Source organism: Homarus americanus, unplaced genomic scaffold (assembly GCF_018991925.1).
Source record: "Homarus americanus isolate GMGI-L3 unplaced genomic scaffold, GMGI_Hamer_2.0 scaffold25827, whole genome shotgun sequence".
Taxonomy (NCBI): domain Eukaryota; kingdom Metazoa; phylum Arthropoda; class Malacostraca; order Decapoda; family Nephropidae; genus Homarus; species Homarus americanus.
Genome location: NW_024738300.1, coordinates 3,171,916 through 3,198,372, shown reverse-complemented (window position 1 = coordinate 3,198,372; position 26,457 = coordinate 3,171,916). Strand labels below are relative to the sequence as shown.

Genomic DNA, 26,457 nt, shown 5'->3' with positions numbered 1-26,457 from the left:
ATATATATATATATATATATATATATATATATATATATATATATTTATATATATATACGTATATATATATAAACCATCTCATAACGATATCAATAGTCATTCCGATGAAAATTTAAACTTCAATATATACAGCAACAATCGTATAAACAAACATAAACTGAAAGAAATGATAATAGCATCAGTTTTCAATATAATTAACGTATCTTAAGTAAGGTTAAGAAAGGAAATGGTCTTGAAAATAATATTATAGTAATCGTAGCTCATGGATTCAAAAAATATTAATTTTCACAGGGTTAAAAGAGGATAGGCTGTTTGATAAATATGTATGTTGAATCACTCTATTTCTTCACGAAAACGATGCTTAGTAGCAAATTATCGGCTCCTTCCTGTCCACACATTACAGCAAGAACTTATCATTAAGAAATATATTAGATTTATAATTCAAACCTGTCTAGCAGGTTCATGAAGCGTCCTACGCTACTGGTGGCAGGAGAAGAGTTCCCTAACCAGAGAGCGGTGATGGTGGATGACCCGAAGGCTCCTGGGGGCCAGCGTCTAACTTTCACTGGACCAATGGCAAACGTTCTTGCTTACGTGGCAAAAGGAACTAACTTCTCGTAAGTTCCATTATTGAAACAATTCTGATCTTTTAAAATGTTAGCTTTTGCATAATGTAGTTTTATTGACACGTAATTTGTCTTAGTATGCCTTATTGTAGGTAAAAATATGTATGTATTAAATGCGTCCTGAGAAAGCGTAAATTTGTTACCAGAGTTTAACAGTTAATTCATGTATAAGATTTCTGGTAAACTTCCAACGTGCTCCTGTTTGAAATAATGAATGTATGTATCTTTATATAATTTAGCTAAATATCTTTCTCGTCGGAAACGGTCATCTCAACGATTATGAATAAACTCTTTTAGAAATGCATCATTACTTCAGGACGAAATCGAACAGATTTGAAACTGCCAATCAGCTGTAACTCCTGAGGAGGGGACGTGGTATCTTTTCTCAGCTGAGAAAAAACGCACTAAAGCCAAAGAATCAAACCTAGGATCTTCAAGTGGGAGCTGGGAATGATAACCAATATATCACAAGGACTATAAAAACAGTAAGCTAGGCTTTGTTACACAAGTCCTACTCTTTTGTCTTTTATATCTTCAAGGCGAGTGAGGTAGTTTTAGCGAACCTCAGGATATATTTAGGTTCGCGTGCATGGACGTGCGATATATTATTGATAGCCTCGCGTTATCTGCCTGAATTCTAGAAAAAATTACTTAAGAAAAAAATAAGTAAAATACAACTTTCTTACCCTCAGAAAATCTCCCTCAATGGCTGAACAATGAGACACCACGGAACACATCCCTGACCTGCCGCCTGGTAGTGGTGAGAGCAAAAAGCTTGTTATCGAACTTCACCAACATGTGCAGGTGACAAAGGGGGTCGCTCAGGTTCTTGGCAGCTATAACGATGATAAGTCCGCATTCTATGATGACGAGCGGGTTTTCTCTCATCATAATCTGATCATCTCCAACCATCGGAATTCCGTAGTAGATACAACCTTTGATGACCGGTTCATGGTGGCCTGGCACTTGATCTCTTTGATTTGCAGTTTTTGTACCATTATTTCGGGGATCTTTTTTCGCCCTGAATACCAATCTACTACCACCACAACGTCTAGCAGAAGCCATTTTATTTTTTTACATGGCGACCATTTCATACAGGGGAACACTTCTTGCATCTACTACATTACGTGATCATAGTTAGTTATAGCTGATTTCCAGGTTTCCTTTATTTGGGACTCTTTAATCCTCTCGGGAAATATTTCGTCTTTGATGATGGTGTATGTAATATGCCACAACATTTGTCCAATCTGAAAGTATGTATGCCTCTAACTGTGACAATTTCCTTCGTCAGACTATTCCAAACTTTCACAGCCCTCAGCGCAAATGATTTCCTTGTTCTTGTAGAATTAGCCTCTTTCAAATATATACACTGTAACAATTATATAAATTCGAGGTAAATACATGAATTCATTACATAATCTACATCAGCCAAATTAATTAGATACTGGGTAATGAAATAATGGTAGTCACGTCCTTCTCACGGGCCAAATGAGATTCATATGTCCTTCCCGCACCTTTAGATTGCAAGGGTGGCCAGCTTCCATAGGAGTAAAGGACTACATCTGGGACAACACGGACTTACCATTCAAAAGAACTTTGACAATAGTTTCCTATATTCTCCCGCAGTTTGAGTTGCCCAGTGTCGGTTAATTCGTCATTACACTAACATACTGTGCTCTTCTATTTTTATAATATATTGATTAAAACGAATTAGTGTTTGTGTGAAAATCAAATAATCAGAACTAAGAACAAAACATATATTATATGTGACTTCATTAAATTTCAAGCTGTTAACGACAAAGCAAGCTACAAGAGTTACAAGGGTAGCAGCGGTGTAGATAACATACACGTTACAAGTTACAGGTGTATATAGAGTAGTGTTCCAGGTAATAAAGTCGCCAAAAATATATTACAGAAATTACATATACTCGACATATTTGGGGATTTTTTTTTAGGTATGAAAGAAGTTGTCGTCTAATATAAATTATTTGTTTAAAGTTGCTGGTTAAATTGCCCAACCTTTATAGAGTAATACCTATTGTTTTGATAGCTCTTCGAATTTATTTTGGGCAATAAATTTTATATAGTATTTATGTATTCCTAAACTCATTTGGTCCTATGAATTTCTGTCGATATTTAAAATATTCGAATGGGCCCTCATTTTGTTCACTACCATATCGATTTTACTAGTCCAGAGCATCACTGACAATAAAACTTGGTCACAATAAAAAAAATAATAAAGTTATTCTCTGTTCTCCCCAGGTACACCTATGAGAGGCCTCATGACAGGGCCTGGGGAAGCATAAAGGCCGACGGGTCCTGGTCCGGGATGGTGGGTTTAGTGATAACTGAGGTAAGTATAGTGACTAGGCCGCAGTGTTTCTCAACCTGGGGGCCATGGCCCCCAAGGGAGCCACGGCAAGAATTTAGGGGAGCCACGGCGAGCTGTTATAAAATGTACGTTTCCAAATAATGTTGGGAATCTGAATTAAACAAAACTTGTATTACTTATTTTGACTTGGCAGAAGAGAATTGTCATTCTTTTTTTTGTCATTTTGTTTAATCATAACGACAATACAATTTTAATATTTACATACTCTGGTGCTATTTTTTTTTTTTACGGATTATTTAAGATCTCACAGGTCCAGTCCCTGTCTGTGTGACAGGCGCTGGACGAGTTGCTGAACTGACTTGATCAGTAAGTGTCCGTGTGTCATCCCTTTGCAAGTGGTGATAGGACCGAATGATCTCAGTCGGGCCTGGGATACCATCACGGAAACAGTGGAGTGTATTGTATCTGAACCATATATTGTGTTTGAGCTTGACTCAAGCATAATATACTCCGTAATTGGTGTTACTTATTTTGTTTCATAATTCATGTGGTCGCTGCTTTACGTGGGTGAAATATTTGTACACTTCCTTTATTAATTATTTCCTTATTTATTGGTGCCATTGTTGTTTATACTCATTCTTTACTTATATAATCCAACCATTTTTAGTGCGGAATTGGAATGACTCACTATTCTTCTCATTCTTCCAAGTTGGGCAGTGCTTGTCAAAGGAGGCGTGTTCTTGCTTACAGGAAGTACACTTCAGCTTGCTAGCTTGAGTGTGAATGTTTACCTGTGTGCATGTTTGTGTATGACTGTATGTGTGCTTTATGTGTGAGTGCATGGGCGTGTTATGAATGTGAATGTGTGTTTGCCATTCTAACTCTTGTCCTATTTATCTGTCCTTCTTTATCATTCTTTAGTCTTTATCACTTGTCTGTTTGTCTGTTCTGGGAGAAAAATGAAGGAGGCCACGAGGATGTTGAAAATTCCTCAAGGGAATGAAAAAGGTTGAGAGCCACTGGTCTAGGGTTTCCTTCCCGGGATCCCGGGAGTAAGTGGTTGTTTTTTTCCCAGGAATTTGTTTCAAATCCCGGGATTCTTATTGTCATTCCTTATTTCTAATTTGCACTATGTAAAATGCAAAAACGCATGAAAGAGAGAGAGAGAAAGAAGGGGATGGGGGGAGCTATTCCAGGCCCTCATCTCAGTGCCACCAACTTCAGTTGAAGCCGAAAGGACATTTTCAGCTGCTGGCCTATTTATTACAAAACCAAGAACAAGGCTCACTGACAGAGGTATTGACTGTTTGTGCTTCTTGGGGAGTTATTTCATGAACAACTATTAGGGTGTGCATGGCTTTGTGTGTGCAAATGATTCTATTCCTTTTTTTCGCAGGTCATTCAAGTGTTCTCTAAGTTTTTTTGTAAAGTAGGGTTTCCAAATGGCATAGAATAATTATTTTTTTTATAATGGCTAACTATGAATGTCATTCCAAATATCATTGAGTTTCTTTTGTGGCTAACAGAATGAGATTGACTCTTTGTGCTTCTTGAAGAGCTATTTCATGAACAACTTTTGATGTGTGCGTGACTGTGTGGCTTGTGTGCACAAATGATTTAATGCTATTATTTTTTTTCACAGGTCATTCAAGTGTTCACTTTGGGTTTATGTAGAATGTGGCTTCCAAATGGCATTAATATAGAATTCTTATTCTTTATAATAGCTAACTTTGAATGCCATTTCAAATGTCTGTGAGTTTCTTTTATGGCTAACGGAATGAGATTAATTAAAATTTTGTTTGTTTAATCATATGTACCTATTTCTACACCAGTATGCAAGTTAATAAAGAGAACTTTGCTTCAGTGTAATATAATTTATCAAATCAATTGCCAATCAAATAATCTACAGATACCACACTAATGAAGTATGCAGGGTTAGCATATAGCATTAGTTAGCACTAATATCACCTGATGAGAGAAATCCTGAGATCCCGGGAAATATCCTGGTTTGTCCCAGAATCCCGGGACGCTAAGAAACCCCCAAAACAGGAAACCCTAATAGTGACGTGTCTAGTTATGTAATGATGCAAAAGCAGCGAGATCTTCCATGCTCAAGGTTAACGGAATTTCAGAAGTCTTAGCTTTTTGTGGTGTGGTCGGTATAAACTAATTGTGTCTAATTTAGTTAATATGTGGTTTTATATAGCCAAAGTATATCTGTGAAAGTAATGGGTAAGAGCAATGGGTAAAAGGGTAACTGATATCATTATTGTGATCCGAACAACTAAAAAAAAGAAGAGTTTTAAGGAGAAATATAAGGAATGAATGAAAAGAAACAAAGTTGTGATAAACATGGTTGGGAAAAAGACATTTTCCCTGGGAACATCGACAATAAATTTTGGCAAAGGCTGGGTATCGTACAGTATGTTTTTTTTTCTTTTTTACGGGCATTAGCCCACCCGGGTACAGGTCATTTTTAATACACCACATGGAGGCTTGTGGGGCGAAAATATAATAAAACAATAATAATAATTATGATGATGATGATGATAATAATAATAATTATGATGATGATAATAATGATAATAATAATAATAATAATGAGCCATAAATAAAATAAAATATCAATAATGAGAAACGATATACATCATGTATGTTGTGTTGTCAATAGTAAGAGAAACAATTGAGACCCTGCAATTGTGTGTAAATGAGGCAGAAAATCAGATCAGCAACCTGGTACTTTGTTACAATTTTCGTGATGCCATATGGCAGCAGGGTCTAGCATTAGACAATACATTATGCTTCCAATATCTTCCCAGGCGGTAGTACCTCCCTGTTTGATAGCTTTGTTTTACGCCCTTACATTATTGTTCTGTATCGTAAACAGAAGGTGACCTTCGCTCTTGGCCCGTTTGGTGCTACAACTGGTCGAGCCAAGGTTGTGGACTTCTCATGGCCAATCACGATAGACGATTGGAGAATTATGGGGGGTCGAGGGCGGCCGGAGGTGGATCCGTGGGGATTCCTGCTGCCCCTAGCGCCTCTAGTGTGGGCAACCATCTTAACAACATTATTGCTGTTGTCAGCAATTGTTTGTGTCTCCTACTTCTGCATATCTCACAAGACATTAACCCCGAACAACTGGTCAGAGGGCACCTTCGGTTATATTAGAGTTCTGCTACAACAAGGTGAGAGAGACGTATACATGAAAATGTTACTCATATGAGTCATTAATTTCCTTAAAATGAGTTAATTATATATATATATATATATATATATATATATATATATATATATATATATATATATATATATATATATATATATATATATATATATATATATATATATATATATATATATATGGAAACAACGGAGCACCTTAGCTTTCGTCTTTATTCAAGACATCTTCAGAGGCAACTGGATTACATGGACAGAGAGAGGCTTAAATATACAGGGTGACCTTATTAAACATGAGGTCAGGTCATAATGACGTCATCCACTAATCCCCACACCAACACACACGTAGGGGAGCTTAAGAGAAGGGGGGTGACGTGACTAGTCAGGTCAGGTAAAAAATAAGGGACCCACTAAATAACTATCCTACATCCAGAACATAGGAACATAAGAATGGAGGTAACTGCAGCGGGCCTATTGGCCCATAATGAGCAGTCCCGTTTACACCCAACCCCTATTGCTCATAGAAGCTTCCAACCTATGTTTGAAGCTATTCAACGTATTCGAGTTAATGATGATATTTGGTAACTTGTTCCATTCATCCACTACTCTGTTTCCAAACCAGTGTTTACCTATTTCACGTCTAAATCTAAATTTGTCTAATTGAAAACCATTGCGACCAGAATCCTGGAGGATAGCGAATGTAATACCGATTTTCAAGAAGGGGGATAGATCACTATCCTCTAACTACCGCCCAATCAGTCTAACATCAATAGTAGGCAAATTACTGGAAGCAATCATTTCAAACTCTATTCGAAATCACCTGGAGAAGCACCGATTGATCAATGATTCCCAGCATGGCTTCACAAGCGGACGTTCTTGCCTAAGTAATCTATTAACATTCTTTTCATCAGTTTTCGAATCGGTGGACGAGGGGCACAATTATGATGTGGTATATCTCGACTTTAGCAAAGCCTTCGACAGAGTCCCCCACGAAAGACTAATTAGAAAGGTAGAAGCTCATGGCATCAAAGGTGACATCCTTAAATGGATTAGGGCGTGGTTACAGGACAGGAAACAGCGAGTGAGCATTAACGGCACTAAGTCCAATTGGAGCAACGTCACAAATGGAGATCCCCAAGGCTCAGTACTTGGACCATTATTATTTATTATATACATAAACGACATAGATATCGGCATTGACAGCAACATGAGTAAATTTGCTGATGACACTAAAATAGGACGTGTTATCAAATCTGACGAGGACTCGGCAAAACTACAGGAAGATCTAAACAAATTTTTCGAATGGTCTGAAAAATGGTAGATGAAATTCAACGTCGACAAATGTAAAGTACTCAGTATAGGAGATGTAAACAGGGAAACCAGATACCAGATGAACAACGATGCCATAGAGAAATCCGACTGCGAGAGAGATTTAGGAGTAATGATAAGTAGGAACCTTAAGCCAAGTAAACAACGTGTTTTTGCTCGTAACAAGGCTAATAAAGTACTTGGGTTCATACAAAGGAGTGTTAGTTACAAGACTAGCGAGGTCATCCTAAAACTGTATCTTGCGCTTGTGAGACCACACCTGGATTACGCAGTTCAGTTCTGGTCACCGTATTACAGAATGGATATAGAATCCTTGGAAAGAATTCAGAGGAGAATGACAAGACTAATCCCGGGTATTAGGAACCTTTGTAATGTCCCCTTTGTTTAGCCCTGACTTCCACTTATACACCTCTATCAGGTCGCCCTTCGCTCTACGTCTCTGGAGGGAGTGCAAATTAAGATGCTTTAACCTGTCTCTATACTCAAGGTTCCTAATGCCCGGGATTAGTCTTGTCATTCTCCTCTGAATTCTTTCTAAGGATTTTATATCCATTCTGTAATACGGTGACCAGAACCTTGGGCCACTGACAAATAAATTTATGTAACATATTATCGGTTTTGAACTGACAATCACTAATGTTTATTGATTTTAATTCCTTAATCAAACTAACTTCAACCAGAAGTCTTTCTGTGACACATGATGATTTGAATACTTCTAAGCTTTTTTCCCAAGCAATGAGATGATTATTATTCCTAACATGAACGAACAGGGCACAGCTTTCAGATGCTGTTCTGATATTGTACTTATGTTGTCTGATTCTGAGCCGCATATATATATATATATATATATATATATATATATATATATATATATATATATATATATATATATATATATATATATATATATATATATATATGTTAACGCTCATAGGAGCGTTATTGGTTTGTTGCTGGAGAAATAAACCCTCAACGTTGACGCGTACCATATAATTCGGTCATAACCTGTTAAAGAACATTTCTCATATAACAAATGCTGTTATCTCAGGACACATCATATGAATAATACAATCAATATACAGTAGGGTGTGTCATACGGAGGCGAATTTTTTTTTTTGAGTTTGAAAAATCGGCCCATGGTATTAATGATGTAGTTCTATGTGCAGAATCAAATGATATCTTCACATTTGAAAAGTTTTCATTTTTTGTTAGGTAAATTTTAACTTGAAATCTTATGAAAATTCAGTATTCCCACCCTTTTACCAACACCACTAAATAGCTTATTTAAAGTAAAGTAAATGTATTAGGTTAATTTATTAGGATGAAAATGATCCAGAATAGTGAAACGAATGATCTTGACACATTTATTAAATTTAATATTCCTTCAGAAAACAAAATCATCAAATACAAAAACCGGTTTTACTACTACGACCCGGTGTTGCTGCACACCATAGAGAACATGTCTTTCTTGCTTCTGTTTCTACTCATCACCTCCCTGCTGACCACCTGAGCTCGGATGTAGCCTTCCCTCCTCTCCTGGCTGCACACGTGACTGCTGGCCTCGCTCACTTGCTGTACACAACGCTCTATACTCTGGGTGCGAGGCCAGGCAGGGACATGCATGGGGTTGTCCAGGAAAGCTCTGACTTGAACATTGGTGAGGCTGCAGGTAAGAGGGGGCTCACTGCCAGCCTGGATGTTATCCAGATCTATGAGATCAGTGAGGAATCGTCACCAACTGATTCTTCATGCCCAGATCCTCTCATAAGTCTCATATCCAAGATCTTTTTCACTGCCACTCTTCTCTCCTCCTCATCCTTACTGCAGAGCATTGTCTGCAGAACTACCTCGGGATGAGCATACTAGGAAGATCTCCTCACAGTCTGCTCTACAATCTGAACAACCTTCCTTGGCTGACTCCTCAGGAGCTCAAGCTGGAAGAGAACATGCCTCGGACCTTCGGAGAACGATGACTTGACCTTGGTGTTGAACCAATTTGGCAAGTAGACACTCACGATGAATTGGACAATAAGTCTCAGGTTGTGAAGCTGGTTCCCTTTCGGTTTATGATGAGCGACCCAAATTCTGCAGAACCTGAGAGCCGTTGTGAGCCACCTAGAATGTGAGACTGGACCTATCTGCAGGTAAGCAAGTCTATCAGGCATGACCCCAGTTTTGATGGCACTGCAAATCATGTAACCATAGTACTGGTCAGTATTCAGGTCGTCAATGACAGTATGTGCAAGCTCAACGAGTGGAGGGCCAACTGTGATTTTTTCAAAGCTCGGATTTATTTCTAACTCAGTGGCAGAGTCCAGCATCTTGCCAAGAGGACCAGACCATCTGTTGTTTGAAAGAGTCTTGCCATCCAGCTCCTGGATCAGATGTCTGAGTGGCAACTCGTTGGTGTGGAGGTCACAAACAATCCAGACCAGCTTCCTCCCAATCTTCCGCTCTATCCACTGTATGACCCCCCTTGCCACCCTGTGTTCGTGTTGGTGCTGTCCCCTCCAATGGCCTGCAGGGTCTGGTCTACGTTCCTCTCTGAGCCAGTTCACAATGTTATCTGCCACTATCTCAGCTGGTTTCCTGATGTCATCTTTCTCTGGAGTGAAATGCCACAAATACTTCCCTCCCTGGTTCACTGCAGCAGGAGTAGTGTTCCTCCTTCACCATGGCAGGTAACAACTTGTCAGAATCTCCAACTTTCATGAACAATTTAGTGTCATCCCTTCTCCCATCAAAGAACAAACAATTGATTCCATTTTCTCTTATCCCCTTATCAAACTCCTCTTCTAGGTTACTGACAAGTTTCTTCTGAGCTCTCCTTACTTTGTTATGATCTATCACCAGGTGAACATCATCAGGTGTTATCAAACCACCGTCAACCCAGGCAGCTGTTGCTATCTCTGCAGTTTCTCTGAGACCAGTGTGGTGTCGCATGCTGGCCAGAGCTATGCTCGGGATATCTTTCCTATTTCGAATCTTATGCCTGGAAGGTTTGGGATCATTATTTTCTGGGTTAGGGACAAAGTCACCATTCTCCTGGTCAGCACTCGGATCAGCCATGGGGAAGTCATTAAACTCTGAATCACCTTGACTCCAATCATCGGCCTTTTTTACCTCACCCTGGGCCTTCTCAAGTCTTTTTTCCTCGGCAACTCTTCTCGTCTTCTGTCTCTCTGTGGCAGCCTCCTGTCTCTTGGACTCCGGAATATCTTGGCTAGAAATCGTGAGAGCCCCTATACTGCCAGTCTTCTCTCTCTGTGCTTTGACAAATGCCAGTTCGATCAGAGGAATCTTCAGTTCACGCTTGCAAATACAGGAGATGTGGGTCTCGGATTTACAGTCACGATCGCATCCAAGCTCAGGACAGAGAACAATTGGGCACTTGCAAGTAATTATGTCAAATAACTGGTCCAGTTGCTTGGCAAAGCTGTCCTTAAATGCAAGTTTTCCTCTCCCAAGAGAGATATCTCTTGCCTTTTCCCAACTGGCTAGCAGTCTCTCACTAATCTTCTTCTCACTTGTTATGACTGGAGGCTTGAACTGAGCGTTAGCCAGAGTGTACTGTGCCAAGACAGCTTTGGTCATATCACTGGCAATGTCTTTGTTTGTGTAAGTTCTTTGGTTCTTTTCACTGATTTGCCTGATTAAACCACCGTATCTCAAAGCATCTCTCAATGTAGGCAACTCCGACTTCAGGAGCTCTCTCCCAGACCCAAGATAGTGACTGAGATGGCTGGATTTTTGGTTCCTCGTCCTGACACAAGCAGCCATCGCAAATATTATCAACTTATAAATGCATCAGAATCTGAAACAGAAAAAATATTGTTAGTTGGGTTGTTAAAGAATGAAGTCAGAAAGCAATGTTCACTATTTAATTGTAATGCACTAATGCAGCTGTACGTTAGATTTTCGATAAATTTCACGCTAAAATTTACCTAGCAAAAGGTTGCAAAATATTGAAACTGAAATTATTTTCTGTTTATATACACTAAAATCTACCAAAAAAGTGATGGGCCATTAGTTTTAGCTGATCTTCCCTCCTATGACACACCCTAATATACAGTACATAGCCTGTTAACATCTTAAATATACCTCGCATGTTATAACTATTGATACAGGAGACAATTGGTATAATATGATCAAATTGCATTACACAAATATACTTATTAAAGTTATTTAGAGTTTCTTAGCAGATTCTAATACTTCACGATCACTCACGTTTTAGGGTGTAGTGGTCTGAACCAACGTGTTGTCTGTCCTGTAGAAATCAGTAGACTACCCTCGAGGGCAATCTCAGCCCGGAGGCGAGGGCCATATGTTTTCGTATTGAAACACCTCAGCAGATTGGTCAGCAAATTCGTTGTCAACACTATATCTCTTATCTTATCTCATCTCATCCCCTCTCTCTCTCTCTCTCTCTCTCTCTCTCTCTCTCTCTCTCTCTCGCCTAGTTTATCTTATTATGGTTATCCCTCTCTTTCTCTCTCTTCTAACTTATCTTACTGTGGCGGTAACACGCCCCCTGTCGGGCTTCGCACGAAATCACGGCCTATTATTAGATTCACTCTCCCACCCCTTCCAACAGGCAGAGTTTCGTCGCTGGGCGTATTAACACTGAGTCCTTTGTCTTCACTTTAACACTTCGCACCAGGCCATCTTTGCTCGGTAGAGCTTCCAGTACTCTCCCTAGCATCCACTGACTCCTTGGAAGGGGTTGTCCAGAGATGATCACGATATCCCCAGCGTGGAGATTACGGCGAGTTTTGAAGAACCTTTGTCGCTGACGTAATGTTGGGAGATATTCTTTTACCCACCTTTTCGAAAATTGGTCCGCAATGAATTGGGCATGCTTCCATCTTCGTCGGTACCGTTCTGTCATGGACCGATCGCCTCCGGTGGACAGTGTCTCCGGGTTCATCCATAGTATGTGGAGCGGCGTTAGTGCTTCTAGATCCTTTGGGTCGTCAGACACTGGGGTGATGGGCCTTCTGTTGATGATCTCTTCTACGGCACAGAACACAGTGCTGAGGCGTTCATCGTCTAGTGTCTGGGTGCCCTCCACTCCCTGGAGGACCTTCCTTACAGTGCAGATTTGTCGCTCCCACACTCCTCCCATGTGAGAGGCTGTCGGGGGATTGAACTGCCATTCTATCTGTTTCTGTAGAAGGGCATTCCCGACCTTGTCACTGTTGTTCCAGCCGTTCACCGCCACTCGTAACTCTCGGTTAGCTCCAATCATGTTGGTTTCCCTGTCAGACCGAACACGCTTGGGAGGTCCCCTGCGGCAGGTGAATCTTGTTAGGGCATTGAGGAACGAGTCGGGGTCTAGTGAGGTGAGGACTTCTAGGTGTATGGCTCTGGTGGTCAGGCAGGTGAATAAGCATCCCCATCTCTTCGCCCGGGCTCGTCCTTGTTTAACCAAAAAAGGGCCGAAGCAATCAATTCCAGTGTAGGTGAACGGCCGGCCTCCTGGGCGCACTCGATCTTCTGGCAGGTCGGCTTGGCGTTGATGGGTAGGCCTCCAGTTGCTTCTTCGACAAGTCACACACGTCCGTATTGTGCGGTCGAGTAATTTTCGGCACTTAGGTATCCAGAACGTCTCACGTATTATGGCAAGAGTGTGTTCTCGTCCTGAGTGTCCAGCTCTAGTTGAGTGTACCTCTCTCACGATGAGCCCCGTGATCCTGTTGTCCCTTGGTAATAGTATGGGATTCTCCTGGTCTGGGTGGAGAGCGGCGTGCTTCAGTCGGCCACCTACTCTGATCAAACCGTCTGTGTCTAGATGAGGTTCCAGCCGCCTTATATCGCTACCTCTCACGGGTTGTCCCTGTAGTAACATTCCTAGTTCTTGAGGGAATCCTTTCCTTTGCATAAATCTTAAGACAGCTAATTTCGCCTCTTCCAATTCGCTGACCTGGAGCCGATTTTTTCGGTGATGTTTGTTCTTTCGCTTCCCAAGCCACCATTCTATAAACCTTCTAATCCACGCTACGCTCTTCAGAAGTCGATGCCACGATGAGTACCTGGCCCATAGCTTATCGAGGATACCCTCCCCCTGGTCAACGTTCGCCGTCAGCACCGTGGTTTCCTTCTTCACCTCTGGGTCTCCGTCTGTGAGGTCTGGAATCCTCAATGGACTCTTTGGCCAACTGTCTTCTTCCAAAAAGAGGAAAGCAGGTCCCCGAATCCACCTGCCCTCCTCGTTGAGCTCTGCTCCATGTAACCCACGACTAGCGTCGTCGGCCGGGTTCAGTGCCGACGTCACGTGGCGCCATTGTTCTACATTGGAGTCCTCGTGTATCGTTGCCACTCGATTGGCCACGAAGGACTGGAAGCGTCTTTCGGTGTTTCGTATGTATTGAAGGACTGCCGTACTGTCTGTCCAGAACACTGATCTGTCTATATGTAATTCAAGCTCTTGCCGTAGTTGTTTGTCTGCCTTAGCAGCCAGTACTGCCGCGCAGAGCTCAAGTCGAGGTATGGTCTGCTGTTTCAGAGGGGCTAGCTTGGCTTTGCCACACACGTGGTTCTCAGATACGATACAGCTCCATACGCTCGTTGGGAGGCGTTGCAGAAGTGATGTAGTTGCACGGTAGTCACTGTATTCATATCCTCTGGTCGGTAGCACCGTGGAACGTGAACTCGTGATAGGTGAGGTAGTTCATCCAGCCATCTTTGCCATGCGACCCTGTTTTGTTCAGTGATTTGTTCATCCCATCCAACACCTCGTCTACACTCATCTTGGAATATGATTTTGGCTCTTATGACACTCGGAGCGATGAGTCCCAGTGGGTCATATATGGAGCTGACCATACTCAGAAGGCCTCTTTTCGTCTCCGGTTTCTTAGGGATCTGGACCCGGACCGCTAGTTCGTCCTTTTCCAGGTCCCACAAGATTCCCAACGCTCGTTCAGTGGGGAGCCTGTCATCTTTCAAAATTACTTCCTTTACTCCCACAGCTTTCTCTGTCTGTGGAATTGCCTTGAGGACCTCCTTGTGATTACAGACCCACTTCGTAAGTCTGAATCCGCCCCTTTTCATCAGCTGTCTCAGCCGATGGGTAATTATCGTTGCCTTTCCCGGCGAATCTACTGAGAGAAGCAAATCGTCGACGTAGAAGTTACGATTCGCTTTCTTGATGTCGTCATGAAGACTTTCCCCGTAGTCTTGGAATGTTCGTTGTAGCGCATACCCGGCGCATGAAGGACTCCACACTCCTCCAAAGAGATGTACTGTCATTCGGTAAGTGGTGGGGGCCCCTGACATCTGGTCGTCCGTCCACCATAAGAATCGTAAGACATTTCGATGTTCGGGTACTACTCGCACTTAGTGGAACATTGCCTCGCTATCAGCCATGAGTGCCACCTTTCCTTGTCTGAATCTGATGAGGACTCCCATCAATTTGTTGTTAAGGTCTGGCCCTTGCATCACCTGGCTGTTCAACGACATCGACTCATATTCGGGTGCACAATCAAACACTATTCTCACCTTTTCTGGCTTGTTGGGATTCAACACAGGGTGGTGTGGGAGATACCAGGTCTTCCCGGGTGCAACACTGAGTTCTTGACGTGGGACTCGCTCAGCATGTCCCTCGTCGATTAGACGTCTCATCTCTTCTTTATACTTCTGAGAGAGCCCTGGGTTCTTCAGGAGGCGTTTTCTCAATCCTGCCAATCGCTGCTCGGCAAGTTTCTTATTGTCTGGGAGTCCCGGTTCTTCATGGCGAAACGGGATGGGAAGTTGGTAGTGTCCGTCCACTTGAGTAATTGACGTTGACCACTGCGTCAGGACTCTCTTGTCTTCGGCAGAGACGGGATCATCGTTACTGTAGGCTGAGTCGCATTCCCAGAAGCGCCTGACTTGTTTTTCCAGATTTGTCTCCGAATTTAGTGTTGCCATTCTGACAAAGTGGTTGATCACGGCATAATCACGGCTCGCCACTCCAAGCGGTCCATTTATAGTCCAACCTAGCAAGGTGCGTATTGCAAAGGGCTCTCCGTCTTTCCCGGTTCTTACTTCTAATGGTGCTAGTGCTTGTGGTACGTCTAGACCTATCAGGAGATCCACTCTTTTCGGTTCTTGGCGTAGTGCAGTACCTCGTAGGTGTTCCCACATGATGACATCTTGGGTGTCTGCGACCGACGATTTCAGGGAAGACGGTAGATTCTCAACAATGATGACCTTGGGGATAATGATGGATTGGCTCTTTCTGACTCCTACGCTAGCCACTCTCACACTGATTTCTTCGGTGTTTACACTATTACTTTCTTTCATGATTGTGCCAATGGAGAGGGAAACTGGCCTTCCCTCTGCCTGCAGCCGGTAAGCTAGACTACGCGTACAATATGATCGGGTGCTGCCTGAATCCAAGAGAGCTCCGGTGACTACTGCTTCTTTCGCCTCTAGGTTCTTTTCTTCCACCCTGACTTTCACTATTGGAAGTGCGACTCTGCTGGAACTTTGTAGTCACAACTCGCAATTGTTGGGTTCTTCACGCCGATCATCAATTCCATTGTTGGTTATGGTTTCCCTGACCCATTTATGCGGATTTCTTTTCCCCATGGTGCTTGTACCGGCTTCGACCTTCCATGATTTAGCTCTACTAAATGCCGATTCCGGTGGTGGCATAATAGCCTTACGTTGACTCATTCTAGGTCGCTTGTGGTCAGGTGCTATGTCTATTTGGTAGGCGCCCCCTGTGGTAGCTCTCTTCACCCTTTGGAGGCTAGTCTGGTGTTATCCCTTCTCAACTTCGCCCCGTTGCACCTTGTCATTGCTCGTCAGAGCTCCCGTGAAGTGCAGGAGCCTCGAGTGTACTCCAGAGCAGCCATCTATACCACATACCATCTTCTGGCTGCACTCTGTTATCCGGTGATTATGACCCAGGCAGGCATAGCAGCGACGTTGTTCCCTTACAAGGGAAGTTCGCTTTCCTGTGGACATGCTGAGGAATGTCCGACACATCTGAAGAAGGTGATCTCCACGGCATAGCGAGCAGCGTTCATCGTCCATTTCTCTGGTTGTCTTTATTCCTAATGTCACCAGACCCACAAGTCTCTTCCTCGACGAGGATTGACGTGAGTCTGCATAAATTCTGCTTGGTTCTTCCTGTCCTCGTCCCTTTGTGACCTCCTCCGCCTTGTCGACCATATCCTTTGTGAATTCCAACATCCACTCGATCCTAGGAAGCTTTCCCCACTTCCTTTTGTATTTATGCGCCTTATCCACGTAGTCGTCCCTCATCTTTCCCTTGAACCTCTCAGCTAACGTGCTTATTGATTCATATGTGTCAATCTGACATAGTTCTCCCAAGACCTTCAAGTTCCTCACGCGATTCCCCAGTTCGTCTGAGAACTGTTGGAGGCCCTTTGCGTCACTTAGTCTCACAGTTGGACCTCGCAGGGCCTTCTTTATTAGCTGGCAAACGTAAGTGTGCTTATTGCCGTGACGTTTCTCTAATATGTCCAAAGCTTCCTTGTACCCGGCTTTGGGATCTTGAATTTGCAGATATCCCCGCAAAGCGTCCTTAGCGGGCCCAGCGTAGGCAGCGAGAAGTGTCTCTAATTTCAAGGTATCAGGTATCTGCGCCATCCCAACGTGTCGCTGAAAGACTCGCTTGAACTCCCAGTATTCACTACAAGTTCCTCCGCTGAACTTCGGCGTTGGCCTTTGGGAGAACCTCATATTCTCTAGCAGTTCTCTCACCCAAACCTCGGACCTCGGTGGGTCGTCCCTTTTGTCTTTCATCAAAGGTAGTGGTTTCGGCGAACTAGCTTGATGTTCGGAAGTACTTCCGCGCTCCCCCTGGTGAGATGTTCCCGGCTCTGCGGTTAAGGTGAGCGCCGGGAGTCCTCTTGGAGTATATAACGTTTCTTCGTTAGTTTCAATTACAGAGGAAAGTTTAGTCTCTGGTGGTGATAACACCTTTCCGCGATCTTCTGTGCTGCCCTTGCCTTGTAGTTGATTCATACCTTCGGTGACGTTTTGCATCATCGCTGTCATGTGAGCGAACATTTGCTGCATTTGTTGGTATTGCTCACATAATTGTCCTTCGATTCCTTTGACAGGTGGTTCCTTTCTCTTCTCGGGAGACAGGTTTAAGGTAGACGGGTTTATCTCACGCTGCCTTGGCGAGGTGGGTGAGACATCGGTCTCTATGTCCACAGTGTCTCCTTGTTCTACACCGGACACGCTCCCCACTTCTGACTTATTCTCTTTCCCGTCCATGACTGCCCGAACAGCAAGCGTAATCTGTCTTGCTCAATAAGTGTATGCAGTAACGCTTAGTATCAGGTGCCCACGATCGCAGATATCACACGTGACGAGCAATGCGCACGAGTGATGTCACACAAACACGACCACAGTGATGTCACGCACGAGCGACGATGTCACACTAACATGGCCACAGTGATGTCACACACGAGCGATGTCCCTCAAACACGTGATGTGCAATACGCACGAGTGATGTCACAAACACGACTACAGCGATGTCACACACCAGCTACGATGTCACACTAACACAACCACAGAGATCCACAATCAATGTAGGGACTCGTTACACAACTGATGTCACAAACACTACTGCGGTGCCCTTACTTGTACAACGTTACGGCTTGTCACAACCTTCGTTGTTATTTCTTAATTACACACACACATACTTATATATACATATATACATACATGTACATATAACCTGAATGTTGAACACACTTAACCCACAAATCCCTTTCATTTATGTATTTCTTCATGGTTCCTTATCATCATTGTTTGATATACTATGGTGTCACTAGTATAGGAAGATCAGCTGTTAGTTATAATCACTTGCGTGCGTGTCCGAGCGAACGCTAACTACCCGTCCGCCCAGACCAAACATTACGACACTGTCCGGGTGTTCTGAAACCTTAGCTCACTAGGTGCACGGCCTCCCTGTTCGGAAATGAACGCTCACAGCCCAGTACGCGTAGACCGAAGCTTTACGACACTGTCCAGATATTTAAGACACTTCACTCAAACACAGAGCACTCGCTATCACTGTCTCGCTGCTGACGACGCACGTGATCCACCCACTGTGGGTGGGTGGGCGATCGACGAGCCTATGCTCTCCCACGCTGAACTCCGGCGTTGGTCCTTCCACAGTCCTCCCGTATACGTTTTGACTGTTAACGCTCATAGGAGCGTTATTGGTTTGTTGCGGGAGAAATAAACCCTCAACGTTGACGCGTACCATATAATTCGGTCAAAACCTGTTAAAGAACATTTCACATATAACAAATGCTGTTATCTCAGGACACATCATATGAATAATACAATCAATATACAGTACATAGCCTGTTAACATCTTAAATATAACTCGCATGTTATAACTATTGATACAGGAGACAATTGGTATAATATGATCAAATTGCAGTACACAAATATACTTATTAAAGTTATTTAGAGCTTCTTAGCAGATTTTAATACTTCACGATCACTCACGTTTTAGGGTGTAGTGGTCTGAACCAACGTGTTGTCTGTCCTGTAGAAATCAGTAGACTATCCTCGAGGGCAATCTCAGCCCGGAGGCGAGGGCCATATGTTTTCGTATTGAAACACCTCAGCAGATTGGTCAGCAAATTCGTTGTCAACACTATATCTCTTATCTCATCTCATCCCCTCTCTCTCTCTCTCTCGCCTAGTTTATCTTATTATGGTTATCCCTCTCTTTCTCTCTCTTCTAGCTTATCTTACTGTGGCGGTAACAATATATATATATATATATATATATATATATATATATATATATATATATATATATATATATATATATATATATATATATATATATATATATATACATATTGATAAAATCACACGGGAAATAGGAATATTAATTGTTCCAAGACATCTTCAGTTGCCATCTGAAGATGTCTTGAATAAAGACGAAAGCTAAGGTGCCCGTTGTTTCCCTTTTCCCATGTGATTTTATCAAGAATTATCTTATATCCACGTTTTCATTGTGATTGAATTACACGCAGCGCTTGGGAACTTTGTGTTTTTCTTTCCTTGTGGTTATCAGTATATATATATATATATATATATATATATATATATATATATATATATATATATAATCAACGACCTCACCAGCAAGGAATCGAACCCTCGACCTACTGGGTGGGACTAGGGAACGCTTACCGGCTAGGCCACAAGGACACTAAAAGCAGTTCTAGACTCTGTTATATTTCACACAAAGCCTGTTCATCGAGCTGATGGCGCCGTGAACCTCATTGGGAAACTGCCCGTGCCTCGTATGTGGTGTCAGTAGCATTTTACCAAATCCAGCTGGTATGAAACGCGAGGTACATATATATACTTCATTTTTAGTCCATATAACACGCGGACTTTGAACATATAATCAACGACCTCACCAGCAAGGAATCGAACCCTCGACCTACTGGGTGGGAATAGGGAACGCTTACCGGCTTTGAAAGCATAGAAGGTAGATGAGTTGCTACCTGACCCAGCTTAAAGAAGGTCGTGGCCCCAAGTGCTCCCGTTAGTGACCAATGAAAATGGCCGCCTTGGATCGTTGTGTCTTGGGGGAAGAGGAGCGTGGTGTGAGGAAAGACGACCTACTGGCCACTCTGTTAAGGCAGCTGGGGCAGTTGAGGAGTGAGCTTGACACTCTAAAGGGGGAAACTAAAGCCCTCAGGACTGAACTCCTTCAGGTATGTGTCCTGCCTAGCAGGACGCCTGCGAAGGAGGAGCAGGCGTGGAGAGTGGTTGTCTCCAAGGGGACTAGGGTCAGACTCAGGATAGCTGATCAGGGTGTGGAGTGTAGTAACCCCTACCAGGTGCTGGAGGAAGCTGGCGAGGAAGAGAAGAGGCAGGATGGTATGGAGCAAGGAGAGGAAAGGGCAGTTGTACAAACCCTGCCCACAGATAAGGTCGTGGTAGTTGGGGACAGCCAGGTGAGGTTTTAAGATAGGACTTTTTGTGTAAGAGACAGGAAATGTAGGACTAGGGTGTGTTTTCCTGGGGCTGGGATAGGGCATGTAGCTTAGAGGATAGATAGGGTTTTGTCAGGGGAGGGTACCAATCCAGTAGTGTGTCTTAGTGTGGGTTGAAACGACATAGGAAAGGTTAGGAGTGAGGGTCTTTTTAAGAGGTATAGGGAGGCGCTGGGGAAGATTAGAGATAGGGGACGGATCCGGATAGTATGTGGTGTCTTGCCAAGAAGAGGAGTTGGTCGTGAATGGCTATCCAGGGCAATTGCTATAAATTGCCGACTGGAAAAACATTGTGCAAACAATGGTTGGGCATTCATTGATAACTGGCAACGATTCTATGGCAACGACTACCTGTACAGTCGTGACGGAGTACACTTGTCTCGTGCGGGGGTAAAGAACATAAGGAGTCTGCAATAGGCCGGTTGGCCTATTTGTGAACCAGTTTCTTCCTATCTCCCTCCTTAACCTAAACTTATCCAACTTGAATCCGTTGCTACGAGTCCTATCCTGCTCGGATATTATAAGAACTTTATCTATATCCCCTTTAAAGACGTTGTCTGCATCCCTGGGGCGTTTCGCCAGTAGAGAGAGGTCGGGGTAAGTGGGAGTCAAAAAACAAGCTGGTCCCGGGAAGTAAAATTGGTTACTCAGGACAAGGGGTAAAACAGGACCAGGGAAGGGTAGATTTAAATGTATACTATACAAACATTAGGAGCGTTAGAAATAAAATAGACTTGCTGAGAGCGGTTGTATGTACCGAGAATGTAGACGTCATAGCAATCACCGAAACTTGGATGAATCTGGCGAGCAACATTTTTTCATCAGAGTACCACATAGAAGGGTACAACCTTTTTCACAAGGACAGGAAAGGTAGGAAGGGGGGAGGAGTCGCACTCTTCGTCATGGATACATTAAAATGTTGTATTAATAATTCAATAAAGAGATTGAAATAAGACCGGAGGTCTGTATGGGTAGAAATCACGGAAGGAAGAAAAACTAATTATGGGGTGATTTACTGTACAAGGCTTAGGAAGGAAACAGCTCAGCCCATATGTGAGAATAGTAGGGCAGCAAATATAACAACCTGTGCATTATGGGGATTTCAACTTCAGAAATATTGCCTGGGACTTAACATTGTAGGTGACTATGAATCTGAAGGAGCTTCCTGGGCCAGTACAGGACAATTTTTTGGAAACAACTAATTACAGAGACCTACTAGAGGTGACAATATATTAGACCTAGTATTAACAAATAAAAGAAAAATATTATCAGAGATATCACAGCAGGGGGAAGAACTAGGTAACAGTGATCATAGAGAAATCAGGTTCACCCTAAATTGGGAATCGAAAAAATCAATGACAATCTGTTCAGGGAATCCCCAAAGTTTCGAATGCCGGATTATATCGGGGTTAAGAAGGTACCTAGGTGAGGTCACCTGGGAACAGTCTATGAGTCACCAGTTGAAGGGGGTGAGGTCATAGATGACACAACAATTGATCATAACTATAATGCTGTTCACTAGTTTGCTACATAAAGCACAAGAACAAACTATATCATACAGAAAAATTAGGTCAAATAAGAATGAGCCAAGATTGGATGACCAGAAAACTTAAACATGACATGTAGGAATAAAAAATGAATATACATTATAAGAAATAGGTATAATGAACTATCTAGGAATGTTAAGAAAAATGTAAGGAAAGCAAGGAGGAACTATGAAATCCAAATTAGCAAGAGAATCCAAGGCCTAATCCCAAGGGATTTTTCAGGTATATAGAACCAAAGGTCTAGGACAAAGTTGGGCCTTTAAAAGTCGGGGAGGAGAATTGAAAGAGAATGGCAGTGAAGAAATAAGCAAAGCATTGAACAGCCACTTCTTATCAGTTTTCACAAAGGAAATTCGCTATATGAAATTCCAGAGGTGGAACGATATTTAAGAAAACGGAAGAAGAATTAAGAATATCACTATCACAAAAGAGGATGTTCTTAGAAGATAAATAAACTAAAAAGACCAAATTCCCCAGGGCAGCATGAAATTTTCCTCGAGGTCTTGAAGAGTGTAGGGAACAGATTAAGCGGACCCCTAAATGGCTTTTATTTACAAAATCATTGTTAGACACTGGGTTATTGTGCCAGACTTGTGGGGAAACAGGCAAATGTAGTACCCATACTCAAAAAAGGGACACAGAGCATCAGCGTCCAAGTGCAGGCTGATCAGTTTGACGTCAGTAGTGAAATTTCTTGGATAATTATAGCAGATAACATCCGATCGCATTTATAGAAAAGCAAATTAATCTACGACTCTCAACATGGGTTTACAAAGGGAAAATCTTGTCTAACAAAATCTGCTGATATTTTTTTTAGGAAAGTCTTCCGAGGTAGTAGATAATGACGAAAATTACGATTTTATTTACTTAGACTTTAGCAAAGCATTTCACAGAGTGCAGCATCAGAGGCTTCTGAGAATTTGAGAATTTTTGTGAAATGGTAATACTAAGAATTCTTATGGTGGGTGGGCTTGGGATCAGTTCTATGCAGTTCTTTACAACTAAAACCTGGAACGTCAATGTGGCATTTTAAAACTCATGCACTGTTAAACAAATGTTAATCAAGAACTCCCCCAACACAATGGGTTGCATTTATAAAGTCCCTTGCAAGGAATGTAATATGTTTTACTAAGGCCAGACAGGTAAAGATCTTGTAACTAGACTTAAACAACATAAATATAGTGTCAGGACAAGCCAGGAATCCAATGCTCTATTTGTTCATCTCAGGGATAATAAGCATTGCATTGACTGGGATATTGCCTCCTCAACATTACCTTGTAATTCAATTGACAGTAGAACATTATAGAATCTAGTCTCATTAAACATACCGAAGCAGTCAACATGAATTTGAGTAATGGCATGTACAAACTGGACAATTTTGTAATTAAGAAGATTTGTAACCAGGTGAGAAGGTTGGGTCACACACCTTTGACCTGACTACCGACAGTTGCCGTGCTTTTTAAAGATGAGTAGGGTCATTACCTAATACCTGACCATTATGGACCTGATCTCACCCTCCTCTGTATATATGTACCTTGTTTTGTACTTCTCCTTAGTCTGTACTCACCCCTGAAGAGAATTACATGAAAGTGCTTGGGAACGTGTTTCTTCTTTCCTTGTGGTTATCTGTAAGCTTAGGATAATTATGCATTTAAAAATGGCTAAATATGCATGCAAATATGCAGTAAAACTGAGAAAATATGCACTTTAAAATGTTAATAAATAATAACTACTGAGTTAATAACTCCTTTTCTATACATTTTCTCAGTAAATTTACTTTCCCAGACAGGATGTCGCCGAAGTAAGATTTTTAAAGAATTTATTAAATACAAAAAAAACAATATACTGACATAAAGTAATTTATTAAACAATACTGAAAAAGTATTTTCCTTTTAAGAAAATAGAAGAACAAAAGAGTGTCAGGAGGGAACTAATGGATCTCGTGCATCTAGACCCTGCCTGGCTGAACACGAACCCATCACGCACAGAGACGTAGAGCGAGGGGCGACCTGATAGAGGTGTACAAGTGGAAGGCAGGGCTAAACAAAGGGACATTACAAAGGTACTCAAACTATCCAACCAGGAGCGAACTCAACAATGGTTTTAAATTAGACAAATTTAGATTTAGGCGGAAATAGGTAAACACTGGTTTGAAACAGGTGGTGATAATGGAACAGTTACCAATCATCATTAACTCGAATACGCTGAATACTTAAACATAGGTTGATGCTTATATGACAATAGGGGTTGGTGTAAACGGGACTGCCCAGTATGGGCCAATAGGCCGCTGCAGTTTCCTCCATTCTTACGTTCTTATGTTCATGTCCACTGACCAGCCAATCACGGCCTAGCTAACCACAGCCTAATGTTGAGCTATATAAACGTCACTTAAGTATATTTCTTGTGGATATGACGCCAAAACAAAATCGCGTATTTTCGATTTTGTTTTAGTGCAAATAAAATGGACTTTTATATTTCAAATATCACTAATTTCTGCCCCAGCGTTGCTGTTATGCTCGTGAATTTTTCCCTCTTGAGATTGAAGAATGTTTTATAATATTTTGGAATTTTCCAAATATATGCCTATAAAAACAAAAATATGAATATGCACTTTAGCTCAAAATGGCAAATATGCATTTGCATATGCACATATGCAAATGATATTATCCAGGTATATGCTGATAACTTATCAGCATATACCTGATCTACCGCAACTACAGTGATTTACTTGCATATATATATATATATATATATATATATATATATATATATATATATATATATATATATATATATATATATATATATATATATATATATATATATATATATATATATATATATATATATATATATTTGTCAGACATTTGTGCGTCTGGTGACTGTTGGTGGTGGCATCGGGTGGTGTTGGCGGTGTGGATGATGATGACGCTGGTGTTAACACGAAGCTATGCCGGCAACCTCATGGCCCTCCTGGCCGTGAGACACATTCCTCAACCTTACCAGAGCCTCCGGGACGTGCTAGATGACCCATCTGTAAACATGATATGGCAAGAAAACTCTTTACTGTCCTATCAGATACAGGCATGTTCATATCTAGTTCCCTTAACAACTATGGTAAACATTTTTTCGGCTGTTTTATTGAACTCGTATATTTAGTTAATTAAATACCAGATAGCGTAGAGCTTAGGCTACTTTTAATATACCTATGTTTCATACACCGTTTTTTCTGCACAGGATATTAACTGAGGTGTATGGCGTATTTGTCAAAAAAATAACAATGTCGATGCACAATAACCTCAGAAGTGAATCACGATACTAATAATAATATTATTATTATTGTTAATCATGATAGCTGGTCTTTTGTTCTTCAAAAGAATTCACTAGCGCTCGAAGTACTACAAAGTCAAAGACGAGACTAAAAAGAAATCCTGTTCTACGATAAAAGTCACAAAAATGGGACAGTTTGACTTCTATCATTTATATGGTCTTCTTACGTTTAATCAGTTGTACTGTGTAATATACTGTACTAGACTGTTGGGAAAGTTGTTGAGGGAGATGAATAAGAGATGTCTGTTATAATTGGTAATTAAAACCTTCAAATACAATAATCATATTATATGGAGAAGGATTTATATCTTGTGTACAATTTATTTTAATTATACATTTACTTTACGTTTAATAGATCAGTTTTAAAGCGTTAAATAGGATCCATTAAATGCTATTTGATTATTAATATCCCTAACATTTACTTCTTAGCATATTATGTATAAATAAGCTTGATATTGCCTTTTTATTATAATGTATGAGGTCTATTAACATTAATGTCTTACCCCTTTTAAAACCAAAAGATTGTGTAGGATATTATAATTCTTATGTTTCCCACATATATTTTAAGCATCATAATATGCTCTAAATATGAAGTAAATTATTGCATTAAAATGTCCGTACAAGGAAAACAATTTATAATATTACGCGTTAAAATTCTATGCTGATGCTTTTCCCTAAATTTCAAGTCCGCTGCGTCTGGGATATACCGTGAGGTGGCAGACCTCAAGAAAGTTGGGCGTATCATATACAGACAGTTGGGGGAGTTTCCCAAGATGGCTGATACATTAGTGAGAGCCGGCGGCCACACCCTCGTCGATGTTGATATTAACATTAGAAACTCAATGGCTCAGGATGTCTCACGAACAGGTTAATATCTTTATTCTTGATTAAAAGTGTTCTTAGATATTTGGTGAAACATTCATGTGTTCCTTTTTTACATCCATTCTTTTTAAAGAACAACCGTCCATATGGATATAGTCCTTAAGGAAATGTGCTTCATCAGCGTATCTATTCACCAAAAATTCACAATCCATATTGATGGACAGCTTCGATGAATAAGCACATGAAAACCCACAATGATGGTCACTTAAAACTTAATTTTTCAACATATCTTC

At 41.5% G+C, this 26,457-nt stretch overlaps 2 protein-coding genes across 2 annotated transcripts in view; both read left to right on the top strand.

Annotated features, from left to right (window-relative positions):
• Positions 1-462: 462 nt before the first annotated feature.
• LOC121873927 (glutamate receptor-like) lies at positions 463-6,184 on the top strand. The gene is made up of 3 exons (XM_042377806.1): positions 463-617; positions 2,889-2,979; positions 5,846-6,184. Exons 1-3 carry the CDS (start codon positions 463-465, stop codon positions 6,182-6,184), a joined length of 585 nt encoding a protein of 194 aa, XP_042233740.1.
• Positions 6,185-26,032: 19,848 nt separating this feature from the next.
• The window catches only part of LOC121874005, a 32,677-nt gene continuing 32,252 nt past the window's right edge, over positions 26,033-26,457 (top strand). Inside the window, exon 1 of the mRNA XM_042377883.1 lies at positions 26,033-26,209. Coding sequence (XP_042233817.1) covers positions 26,116-26,209 — 94 coding nt within the window. The 5' untranslated portion in view covers positions 26,033-26,115. The remainder of the gene's footprint in view (positions 26,210-26,457) is intronic.